At 47.1% G+C, this 13380-nt stretch overlaps 1 protein-coding gene across 1 annotated transcript in view; it reads right to left on the bottom strand.

Moving 5' to 3' along the window:
• Positions 1-13346, bottom strand: part of RBFOX1 (RNA binding protein, fox-1 homolog (C. elegans) 1) — a 374033-nt gene extending 360687 nt beyond the window's left edge. The window contains exon 1 of the mRNA XM_015563803.1: positions 12814-13346. Coding sequence (XP_015419289.1) covers positions 12814-12957 — 144 coding nt within the window. The 5' untranslated portion in view covers positions 12958-13346. The remainder of the gene's footprint in view (positions 1-12813) is intronic.
• Positions 13347-13380: the final 34 nt, after the last annotated feature.

Genomic DNA, 13380 nt, shown 5'->3' with positions numbered 1-13380 from the left:
GGAAATTGATACTTTTTCACCAAGTCGAGAGGCGCCATTGGAATAAAGGGCTGTTTATTTGGGCGAATCACCAGCCTCACACAAATCCCGAGCGCTAATTGCATAATGGGTCTTTACAAAACGCCCTAACATGGGTTAGGCTAGTTTCTCTGTTTTCGGTTTGAAAAATAGATTGTTTACTAAGCCATCAGAGCTATATGTAAACCAAGTAAACAATAGAGCAGATGTTGAAGGCTGTCTTGTGCCTCGTAGACATAATTAAAGACAATGAGACACTCAGGGAGTCAAGAACAGAGGACAAATGCAAACACAGAAATCAGTACAGTTTGGATGTCAGCTGCACTTGCTGGGCACCTGCTTCCTCAGTCTAAGGCGCCGTATCATGTTTCCCAGGATGGATAGTGTTTGCCCTGCGCACTGTTTACTTATGTAATTGCGTACATTTTGTTCTCCACTTTTCAGGAAGGCAAGAAAGGGAGTCTCTTCAATTGAGTATTTGTTTCAATTTCATGATCACTGAATTTGACCCTCAGTAGCTTCAAAGAACCTTTTTTTTAAAATTTTCCCATAAGCACAAACATTCATGAAAACCACTTTCACATTTATAAAAGGAATCTAAGCCCCGGTTTGGGTGAGAGGGGGAGGGGGTTTATTCATTTTTCTCTGCAGTCATCCCTTCATGTATTTTTTTAAAAATACATTTTACTGATTTTTTACAGAGAGGAAGAGAGAGAGAGAGAGAGAGAGAGAGAGAGAGAGTTAGAAACATCGATGAGAGAGAAACATTGATCAACTGCCTCCTGCACATCTCCTACGGGGGATGTGCCCGCAACCCAGGTACATGCCCTTGAGCGGAATCGAACATGGGACCTTTCAGTCCACAGACCGACACTCTGTCCACTGAGCCAAGCTGGTTTCGACCCTTCATGTATTTTTTTAAGGAGTTCTACTACATTGAGATGTTTATTTCTTAAAAGCCTTACATCTTTAAGTCAGGCATATTTCCTAAAATGATGATTTCACCTTATACGAAAAGCAATCCAGCTGGGTAGGCTATTTAAAGTATCATTCTAATTTTCTAAATATTCTCTTTTGCCCTCAGACTCCTACTCAAAGATCTGTTAGTTTTCATCTCTCAGTTCCATAGGGGAAGAAATATAACCACACACAATGAAACACATGACATAATTAAGAGAACAGAAGTGTAATCCAAAAACGAATAAACAACAACAGGGCTTTTCTCTGCAGATGCCTTGAGAGAGTAACTGAGGGTTCCAAATCCATCTCTTGATTATATCATTTCCCCCGTTCCAATTAGGAAAAAAAGCTGAAGTTAAAATCAGCTTCCTATGGCTCACTGGACAGGAGAAAGTTTCCCGGATCCAGAATTCTCAGTTCAGAAAATAGAGGACCTCACTCATTTTCAAAGCAAAAAAATGCACAGATCTCTTTTTTTTTTGTAAGCCACTGACTGTTTAAAGCCTCAGAAACCCCATGCGGGAAGAACCCAGGAGACCCAGGTGACTTGCAGGGGTGGGGATGTGGCTGCTGTGCACCCCCTTTGCCCAGTCTGTCCTTTGGGGTGATTTGGAAGGAAGGTGATCCTGGTGTGATCTGTGTCTCTTATGTTAGGAAAATGGTGTCAGCCCATTTTCACAGACAAGATCCAGAAGCCATAACCACCACATGGGAGACAAATAGGGCCCCGATGCTACTACGGAACAGACAGATCGGCCCTGAAACACCAAAAACAGATCCATCCCTCCTCATTCACTCTTGAAAATGTCCCTAGGTGACACACACACACACACACACACATGCACACACACATGCGCACACATCACATGCACACACATCACACACGCACATGCACACACATATGCACATGCTCACACATGTGTGTGCACACACGGACACACATATGTGCACCCATTCAGGATCTCAGAGGCTCAGGAAGGTTGCAAAGCACTAAATTCTTTTGATTTATAGAGCAGCCTGCACTGCATGGAGCAAAACAGCATGGCAACCGGGGACCCCGCTCCCAGAAATTCCTTTATGAACACGACCAGGCCCCGCCAGTGAACAAAGCAGTGGTGCAGGGTGTATAAATCATTAATACGGTGCCGGGCAGTGACTGCATTTCCTGTGTTGGTTGGAGAGCTCCTCAGCACAACGGGGACTTGGGGATTGGAATTGGCTGCGGAGAAACGCACTCCATCATCCTGCGAGCGGATGCGCTTCCCATCAGCCCTGCTCTCCTCTCTTCCCCACCCTCCCCGAGCCTGACAGCCTCGCCGCGTGTTGTAATTTATTCAACAGTAATCATAATGACTTAAAAATAAAATCACGAGAAAGCTTCAAAGTTGAAAGCTCTCCCCACTGACTCTCTCCCTTTCTGACAAGTTTTGCCTTTGAAAGGAAAGAGAAATGAGGACTCCTGGCTGGGAGAGGCTGATGTTCACAGTGATGGGCCTGCAGGGCCTGGATGCAGCCTGCAGTCAGTGCCGCCTGATGGGACAGGCCCTGTTGGTTCTGGAGTGAGACCCCCTGGTTTCCAACCTCCTCCCCTCCACCACCTGCCTCAGATCAGCATGGAAGGAAATGGAAGGACTCCTACCCACTCCCCTGGAGGCCTTTTGTGGGGGATTAAATGAGGTAGCCCATGTGAAAGTGCTTCGTAGTGTAGTTGTCACATAGTGCTCCATAAAAGTTATTGATTATTTCATTATTTCAATTATTTTATTATTATCACCATCGCTGTTGAGGCTGGCTGGATTCTCTGATTTCCTAAATGATCTTGCAAGGAGCATCTCCTACTGCTTACAGAGTAGATTCATTTTTTGAATGGAACTAAAGGGAGATGTAAAAAAAAAAAAAAAAAAGCAGGGGGGAGAAGGAGGACAAAAGAATCCTATAAGGATAACAAGAGTACCAAAAGGAAATTTTTTCAATAGCTAATAAAATCAAGACTTAAATACCAGAAGGCAATGCAATGAAATACTAGTCTTAAATTTATCAATTTGAGAGTAATAGTTTTTTTACCTAGGCTAAAATGAAACTAAAGATAGTACAGGTAGAAAAAGTTCAGTAGCCGGAAAACGGTGTCTTAAGTAAAAAAAAAAAAAAAAAAAAAAAAAGAGGGAGAGAAAAAGGAAGAAAAAAGGAAAAGAGTGTTCTCAAGAATCCAGTCACATGTTCTGAATGGAGACCCCCAGTGGCAAGTTCTGCCATTGCACCATGAAGAAAGAATCTCCACTCCCTATTTTAACTGTTCATTGCAAACACTTAGGTAAAAGGAGGGGTGGGGGGAGGAAGGAAGGAAGGAAAAAAGCAACCAAAAATATTCCATAGTTTTATGCATATTATTTGGATGAGAGCATCCATCAGCCAGTTTAAGTAGAGAGAGTACACAGATTCAAAGCAATCTCATTTGCAAGGGCAGCTTCTGTGTTTCTAGAAATTCGAGGAGTGGCTGGATAGAGAGAGTCCTGACACCAGGAGGTCCACACCTCATTCTTCTGCTTCAGAATACAGAGGACAAGCAATAAGGAAGCAGAGGGACACACACTTCCTCTCACAGGACAGACCCAGGGCCGGAAAACGCACGTGTCAGCTGGACAGTCATCCTGAAACTGGGGCATTTGCCCAGGCATCCACGCAAGTACCCAAGCACCGCCAGGCCCCAGAAAAACTCCCCCGGACTCTCCCTGGTGACAATCTGCACATTAGCAGGCGCCTGCCACATTCAAGCTTATGGGAATCAGCTCCAACGTGTGCCCAAGTCCCCTGCATCACAGAATAATGACATTCTGAATAGAAATAAATGAAGCCCCTGCAGTGTGATTCTGTCAGCTTTTGAAAGTAAATAACTTTGCTACTGACAAGAGCAAGACAATTTTTATTTTCCCTCCTCCTGTCACGGAGCATTAATTGAGATGTGCAGCCACATTCCAATCCAACACGGCCAGCAGCACTGACAGTTAGAAGGAGGAGAGAGAAGAAAACCAGATCAGGTAGGAGAGACCAAGGACCTTGAGGGAGATCCCCAGGTCCCCAGGTTCCTTGGGTCTGTGTCCTTGGCAGGCTGTGGGATAGATAGAGATATAGAGATATAGAAATATATCACATTTACTTGGGAGAAACAAAAACTCATGTTCAGCTCCCATAAACAAGCACTCATTCATTCTTTCACTCATTCCTTCTTTCATTTCTTTAACAAAAGTCTGTTGCCTGCTCACTGTGTGCCAGGCACTGTTAGTATGTCCCTCTGTACCATACAAATCTTACAAAGAATGGTTATGAAATGGTGATCCTGAACCCTATTTTCCTGAAGAAGCAACTAAAGCACCAAATCAAGTAAAGCCTCTTGCTCGATCTAGTTGGGTCAGTGAATCGAATAGCTGAGTTGGGATCAAGCCTTCAGTTCAAGACTTCTGTCCTATATAGGCCTCCAGAGATAGCAATCATTTCTTAAACTATGCTTTGGGCGGCGGGGGGAGGGGGGTAGGACCTGACACCAACTGGTTCTAAAATGATGTAGGTTTCTCACCTGAATTTTCCTAAGAGCCTTGAGATGGGCAGTTGGATACTGCTAAATGTAGACGTCACTGCTCATTCTGTTTTTAGATCTCGACATTGCTCCCTGTTAAGGAAAGACTCACCTGGGGGTTGGGGGGATCGCCCAGCTCTCATCCTTGCCTAACAGCAGACTTGCCCTCCTTCCTCCCCCCGACCCCCACAGCCCCACCGCAATGCCTGGACTCAGGCAGAGCAGAACTACCTAAGGGAAGATGGAGCTATTTGCTGTTGCTTTTGATAAGGGGATCAAGTCCTCGAGGTGAGCCTGGGCAAACATCAAATGCCCAAAACGAACAGTCTCATTAAGACTAACCCCTTTGTGTATTTACTCATCAGGGCACGTCCATCCTACAGCTGCCTGTTCTTTCCTCCGTAGCTGCAATGGGGAGAAAGTCCTCACATCTCTGGGAGCACACACTAGCCTGCCGAGTGCTTTTTGCCGTGGCTCTAATCCCTAATCTTGATTCTGTGCGTGTTTAAACACAACATGAAGAACAGCAGCAAAACAGGGGGAGACTGCTCCTCACCTGGAACCCGGCCCCGTGTCCGAAACCACAGCCCCTCCCAGCCCCCTGGTCTCGGAGCCCTGCATGCTGCAGATGGGGAGTATGTGCCAGTTTTCCTTTGCTGTGTGCTCTGACTGCCGCTCTGCCCGAGGGGAGAGGAGGTGATGCGGAGAGATAACTAGTCTTGCTCTTTGCAGAGCAGGTCAAGGGAGGAATGAATGATTCCGTACCAGACGTGAAAGGGGATCCCTAGGAAATCTAATGGAGCCAGCCAACGTTACCCAATGATGGCATAGGGATGGGCGATTTGATAGACCTTCCGTGAGGATGGACACCGTTGCTTACTGAGAACGTCTGGGAGAACAGCTGGCACCAAAGCAGGAGTTCAGTAAGCATGGAGTGAATGAATGAACAGGTGAATGGATATTTATCTCAATGTATGTTGGAAAAAAATCATATCAAAGATGTGATCCTGCAACTATGTATTTATGTGTCTTGGTTTAAGCAAATCTACTTTTAAGTTCAAAATATAAGTTGATCTAAAACTATTAAGTAGATATCGACTGGGATGGTGAGTGTATTGGTAAAAATGAGGAAGAGGATGGTTGAAGGCCTGAAATTTCAGAGCCAGTGTTCCCCACTCATCGTTTCCAAAGTTAAAGGCCTATTGCAGAAGCACCCTGATGAGCTTCCACAGAGGATACCAACGGGACTTTGGGTGCTCCACGTCAGGGTCTTCCTAAGGCTCCCGTCCAAACCCTCCACCCAGCTCTCACCCCCAAACCTGTTTCCAAAGGCCCCTGGGTTTCTCCACAGCTTGGGAGTGGTCTTCGTTCATTTGTTCATCCATTTCCATCTTTTCATGTTTCCCCTATGACCCCAGAGGATAGCAGAAGCCATCCCGGGTACCCCTGCTTAACACGTGACCCAACTCCACCGCTCCCTGTGTCCTGCGCCTCTCACTCTCTTTTGCAGAAGAGGCCTGTATACTCCCCTTTCTTGTTCTTAGGACAATTTTCTCAACTCTTCACGTGCCAAATGCTCCCTTTTCCTCGGATCAGAAAATGCATCCCCTCCTCAGTGAGATCCACACCGACCTACCCAACAACCACCAACAGCCCCCTGACCCTTTCTCCCACTGCCCTGCTTATTTCCTGCACAGCACTCTCCCCAGTCTGAAAACACCTTGCTAATGCACTCACATTTGCATCCTCTATTCTTTCTTTACTGCAGCGCCAGCTCCATGGTGGCAGGGGCCTCTCCTAATTGATTTGCTGCAATATTCTCAGTGCCTGGAGACAAGGTTTTGCCCAAACGAAAGAAGGAACAAATGATTGAAGGCAACTGCACAGGAATCTGCAAAAATGGGTGGCAATCACTGCCTCCCTTGTTTCCAAGGTTCTAGAAAGTTCTAATGTATTCATTCATTCTTGCCTTAAAATGTTTTGAGCAACGACTACCTATTAGACTTTATTTTAGGAATCATGGGTAGAATATCAGACAGAATAAAGAAGTCTCTGACATCATGTTGCTTATAGTCTAGCAGGTCAGAAAAAGCATCGCAAAAAGTGCTCTGCAAACTGCCTGCTGCCTAACACATACAAGAAACGCAAAGGAAGAGAGGGGTGGGTAGTGAGACCCCAGGCGGTGGAAAGCAGTCCTGTTGCTCTTTTTCAGCCAGGATCAACCCATCAGGGTCACCATATGTCGGGATCAGAAATAGCACCAAGACCCCTTTTCCCCAAATGCTTTCAGTTGCCAGCAAGTTCCAACCATGTATGCTTTTTCCTAACCCCAAGCGGGGGGGGGGCACTTGGGGGTCCCTCAGAAAGCCTCTCTGTCACAGTGTCTCTGCAGGAGCAGCCCTGCAGGTTCGCTGCTCATTTCCCCAGCTCGCCAGCATTCAGCGTGTGGAAGGCCCGGGCCAGGGCCCTCCTGAGCTATTGTGCCTGAGATCTGACCTCATTTGACACAGCCCCTCTCAATGGGACCAGCCACATCACGCAGACAGCCACAGGCCACTGCTCAGCCCTGCAAAGTTCTCTGGGGCAGCTCCCGGAAATAGGAAACTTTATTGATGAATGGAACTTTCTCTGCTTCTCTTAATTGAATTAAACAGCGCACTGGGACACCTCTCCCCGTCCATTAGAAAGGTCTCTGCAGATGGGGCAATTACGCCCACACTTTGTCAGCTCTGCCTCATTCACAGGATGACATCTCCTGTATCGCCCAGCCCGGTAGGCGCAGACACACCAACCTGATTTTGTTTACAATGCTGCAATTCCTCCTCCAGAAGACTGTTATTTGCCTGACAAACTACACTGTTTTTACCCGGCCAGTATGAATAAACAAGCATTACATTTCCCGTTGGGACAGAGAGCCTGTTTAAATGAATCAGAAAACCCAAAAAAGATTGCCTACCCCCAGTCCATCAGCTACCGGACAATTACTCAAGGGCCAGCTGTAAGGAAAGCAGATGGGACGTGAGCACTAATAGCATGGACTTTGTCCACTCCCCAAAAGGCAGGGCGGCCCTTGCACGTTCTGACACGGAAACCACCACCAAATGGCAGGTAGAGCTGCCGAATGGTGCAGGACTCTGTTGGTCTCTGGACTAACAGATGTTTACAATTAAATAATCTTAAGGTAGCCCTGGACGGGTGGCTCAGTTGGTTGAGCAACATCCCATGCACCAAAGGGTTCAATTCTGGTCAGGGCACATACCCGAATTTTGGGATTGGTCCCTGGTTGGGGTGCATACAGGAGGCAATCGATTTATGTTTCTCTCATATTGATGCTTTGTTTTGCATTTCTCTCTCTCTTCCTTCCTCCCTCCCTTCCTAAAAATATTCTTGGGTGAGGATTTAAAAAATAATAAACAATCTTAAGGCAGAGGCAACCCAAGTGACCCTGCAGACAATACCCACCACCCTTCCATGGGGTCCTGAAATGGGAGAAACACAACGGACCCCCCACCCACCTGGGATATGGGCCTTGTCTGCCGAGAAAAGCCCAGCAATCCATGCCTGCTTCCCTTGAATTGGAAAACTCAGAGCAACCAGGACAACTGCTTAATTAACCAACTTACATCACAGCATCTCTCTAGAAAGAGACAGAGGGACCCATGTTCTATCAGGCATTCACCCAGGCCTGGGGATGTGCTCATTCCGACCACTTACACTCCTTAAACAATTCAGACATGAAGATAATCTATTCTAATTCTTTTCTGCGTTATTGACACCATTGACTCCCCCCAATCCACAGCACAATTTAATAAATCAACATGGGATTAAGCCAAGAAGAAAGAAGGTGATAAAATGCCATTGGGTCCCCTATAAATCATCAGCCTGAGCAGCACAAGGTAAGTAACTGGAGGGAGAATTGAACTTGTCTACGCAGCCATAATTGTTATGGCCCACGGAACGGGAACGTTTCCCAAATTTATGCCTCCGGCGGGCGCATGGGGGCGCTCCCCTCCTACCCCCTCCTGTGCGAGCAGACCCTCCCAGGGACTCTGTACCCAGCACCACTTTCTAATTAAAGACAGCAAGGGCTGGTATGCAAGTTTCAGTTCAATTGCTTTCGATCTGAAGATGTCCACAGTGAGCAATGGCTTCATTTACCAGGAATTACCCTTTGTACAAACCACTTCACTATTTAAAACAAACCACATGGATCATCATTAAGTGGGAAAAATTACCAATCTTCCGATATCGACAGTGGCATGGCCCACTTTGGAGCCCCCTCCTTCCCCCTTTTATTGTGGATTTTAAGCATTTGACTTGTTTTTAAATTCAGGCTGATACCAAGGTTATGGGTGAATAGGATCTGACAGCAAGAAGCTTCCTGAGAAGGGTACTGGGGTCACATGGGGTCTAGGAACTGGGGAAACTGAGTGACGATGCTACTTCTGCTCTTCCAGAGGGTTAGACGCCAGCGTGAATCTAAGCTCAGGGAAACCTGGCAAGATGGGTACATCGGAAAACAGACCTCATCTGCTCTGTCCGGATGACTTTCCACGCGATAGATGCTCTTCTGTGTGCTCCCTGTGACGTAGGACACGTGTCAAGCATCTCTGGACTTTTGTGTCTGTGTGTGTGCACGTGTGTGTGTGCACGTGTGAGTGTGTGTGTGTGTGTGTGTGCGTGTGTTGGGGGGAGAGGGCTGTTGTGTTCTATTTTCTCCATGAGAAAAACAAAACGTATTTCCTTTTGAATCCACTCATTGCAAAGCCCCTGATTTGGAATTTGTATTCAGAATTTCCCTCAAAGCAAAAATGTCTGCACGGGTACCTGCTTTGGAACTCTGGGGAGAGTCTGGGGCAGGTGGGTTTGAACTTCACCTGAGAAGAAGATTCCCCAGCAAAGAAGACACAGTTAAACCTCTGCAGGGTGTTATGAATAGCAGCTGAAGCAGGACTCGTCCTGGACAGCAAAATGGAAGCCAGCTGCTCCGAGGCTCACCTGTCCCTTGCAACTTAGAATGATCTACAAGATACATGCTATATACCAGGGTATATCGATGTGTGCATGCACGTATGTGTACCTATGCATGTGATGACATCATTGGACTTGGTATCGAGGCGCCAAAAGGACTATACAACTTTATACCACCTTGCAATTCCAAACTGTAGCAATATCTCCAATGTCAAGAAGAAGCAGCAGGAGAAAATAAAAGATTTATAACTGGAGTAAAATACCTATCTAAGGGAGAGTTACTGGGACATAAATACATGAAATGGATTAAGTCAAATAATTTAAATGCCCAGGTTTGGCTGAATAGATAAGTTTTTTTGTGGCAAAAGGGTTATGCTGTTTTCATGTGGTCATGCGGAGGAGACCTGGGTGCTGAGGTATCCCAATTGATTTTTTGTTTTATTTTATGAGTTGTCTTAGGAACAAATCCGGGAGGTTCTAGAAAGAGAGGCTGGATGTCAGAGCTGAGGCAAAGAGAGCAAATGATGAAGTAATTTTCCTTAGCTATCGGATGAGAAAGAAGCACCATCTGAAACTTCATTCCAGGAAATTATATTTCACTGAAGACTTGGTGGCCCCTATCAGAGTTTGCGATTTTATAACACAGAACAATGAAGGCTCCAAAATAAGGCAGCGGTGTCTTAATCACGCTCTTATGTAATTGGTGATTGGAAGGACAGACACCCCTGGAATATCTTCACTTGTAAATAATAATAAAATAAAAGGCTTTCAATAAAGGTGTCATTTATCACAGATTGCTGCCCGGGTCACCCATGTGATCAACTTGCTCTGAGAGTACAGATCATCAAAATGGAATGAAGAGACAATAACAGCTAAAGATCCATAGTAGACAGAAAAGAGAGTGGCCATGTAGAGACAGAAGACGTGCAGATTGCATCAGTAAGTGGTTTCTGGCGATTGAAGGGAACTGCTTCACACCCTTCATCAGCCCGTGGTCTGGACTGCTAACTAAAAGCAAGGGCAGGAGACTTCTGTGCACACTGTGAGGACAGCAATGGCTGGAAGAGGTGGCCCGCAGGTTTTGCTCTCCAGTCCTGAGGGTGCACCTTTAGCAAGGGTGGGAGGCGCAGATAGGAAACCTGATTCTCAACGAGACAGGCGGATATAGATGCCTGCTTGTACTGTACCTTAGGCATTTAGTAAAACTCAGAAAACATACACACACACACACACACACACACACACACACACACACTGCATTCTGACACTGTGTGTGTCACAGCTTCAGCTTATCAGCGCGTCTACTCCCAGGATTACATGCTCTTTCATGAGGGAGGTGAGTGCCATGGCACATTTCAAAGCCCACCTCTGTCTGTCTGTCCTCATAGGGGACCACGAAGCTGATTCAGTCACTTCTAAATATTTGCCATGGCTGCCAACATTCCCTGGGAGCCTCCCTTTGCCAGAGCAGCAGTGCTCCCCCCTGGAAGAGATGGCCTGGCAGATGCTGGGAGCCTGCATGTACCCCGTACACTCGTCCTTTTCACGGCGAGAATTACCTCCTGCTCAAAGTCACTCTCTTCTTGCCCAAGTTGTGCCTAAACGGGCAAACCGATGTAACAATTCAAGAGGAAGAAACATTCATTTTTTAAAAAAGAATCGTGCACAAGGAAACTGGGAGAGCACTGAATAGCTCTAGCATTCGACTTGCTAGATACTGCTGTTCAAATTGATTAATAGATACCATGAAAGAAGTGAATATAGAAGGCAGAAGATCAACTCGTATTAATAATTAGATTCAATTCAACTCAGGCTGAGCATCTGTGGAAATGCTCATTAGGAAACTCTTCTAGTGAGTAACGTGTCTTACACACACACACACACACACACACACACCCCAAAGATACAGAAATGGTAGGAGCAGATGAATGATATAACATTTACCAACAGGCTTTTCATAAATGTTCCCTGGCACAATTTCCTTACTGAGAAATGGAATAACATAATATTTAAAAAGAGAAACCGATGTCTTCCCAAGATAGGAAAACCATACGAAAACGCTGTTTCCCAAAAGACTTGTGATAGAAACGACGCCTGAACAAATTATTTTCTGGAAGTAACCAACTTGATCACAAATGACCCAAGCGTTCCAAACAGAATCTTGACATTTTATGGCTGCATCTATTCCTGCAACAGATTGACACTGAGGGTCTTTGGAGAAGGAGGCCCCGTCTGCGCACTGGTAAAGGAAGTTTAGTAGACCGCAACCACACATGGCTAACAAATGGTACTCCTGAGGGGAGTCCATCGAAAAATAGATGAAATGACTATAATCATGGTTAACTCTTCATGTAGCAGCTCGGGACAGGGAAAAGCATTCCCATTTGCATGACAAAACCCTTCTCACCCCACCAGCCACCTCCACAGCCCTGCCCAGTGAGAGAAAGCCAGGCTTGTCACCAGCCCCCCAAGGCCACATTGAGCTGTTCCCCAAACCCAGGACACCAACTTAGGCGGCGGCTCTACTAGTAAAAAAAAAGGGAGGAGAGACAGAAAGGTCCAGAGGAGACACCCAGAGAAAGAGAGGGACACAAAGAAAGATTCTGAAATGTACACAGAATGGAAAATAAACACAAAATCCCACGGCTAGACCATTAAGGGAGAGTGGAGGAGGAAAAAATAAAAAGCCTTCACACGGAGCCACAAAGACTGCATCCTACACGGCTCGCCTTCATCCAAGCACTAGCCAGGGAGTTTGGAAGCAGATTCTAGGGCTGCCACGCTCCAGAAACCCAAAGGCTCCAATTCCAAAAGCAACTGAATACAGCACCACCCAGACAAACTTAAGAAAATGAAAACACTGAGCAGACACACGCATACATAGATTTTTTTTCTTGCACTCTCTAGTAAAGCTGCTGAGTTCAAACTCCAAGCACTCAAACGCCCCCACAGAGAGCCCCACTCAGATCGGAGGGGCTAGCCTGGGGTCACGCTCCCACACTGGCACTGGCACGAGCAGGATGCCAGTAAGAAGGCAGTTTGCGATTTTAAACTCCCGTTCCCCAAGCCTGGAAGCAGGCGTGCAAAGTGTGCACAGAGGGGCAAACACAGCTGGGCGCGGGCTATCGGGGTCCACGGAGAACGAGGGGTTCCCACGCAGCCCTCCCGTCCAAAGGCGCGCAGCAGCCAGCCCCCTCCCCATCCCCTCCAAGGTACCAAAGCTCAGCCCAGCGACGCGGGGACCCAGTCCAGGAGCCCTGGCAGCAGCCTCGGAGGGAAGCCGCGCGCCTTACCTGCTGTAAGTACATAAAAGTCAAGGCACACGAGAGCTGGGGACACATGCCCACGCTGGGGAGCGCCACGCAGGTGGCCCCCGTCAGAGGATGCTGCATTTCGTCTCTCTGGCGCCCGCCGAGCAGGAGTGGGGACGCTCGCATGCAATCGCGCCGCTGCTCTTTGCCTGGACGCTACAATTTTCTTTTTCTTTTTTTAATTTTGCTGATTATCTAAGTCAAACCCGGGTGGCTGCTCTCTCCTTCTCTCTCTCTCTTTCTCCCTGTCTCTCTCGCCCTCCCCCCCGCCGCACCCCGCGCGTCCCTCCTCCCTCGCTTTCCGTCTTCCCCTCGGGTTTGCTGGCTCCCAGCGTCCGTCAGCCTGCCTCCAGCGAAGACACTTGAGAGGGTCAGGAAACTATTTTGCTTCCTTGGGGTGTATCTTGTGTGTGTGCGTGCGTGTGCGTGTGTGGTTGATGGGCCTGCTTGCTGATGCCCCCCAAAGTGGCAGGTGCCTCCGCCGCCCCCGCCCCCCCCACGAAATGGCAAGAAAGAGCAAAAAGGCAACTTCTAGGAAAGGTAGAGGGG

The sequence above is a fragment of the Myotis davidii genome, unplaced genomic scaffold (assembly GCF_000327345.1).
Source record: "Myotis davidii unplaced genomic scaffold, ASM32734v1 scaffold639, whole genome shotgun sequence".
Taxonomy (NCBI): Eukaryota; Metazoa; Chordata; class Mammalia; order Chiroptera; family Vespertilionidae; genus Myotis; species Myotis davidii.
The sequence above is the reverse complement of the archived record's forward strand: the minus strand, read 5'-3'. Positions and strand labels throughout refer to the sequence as shown.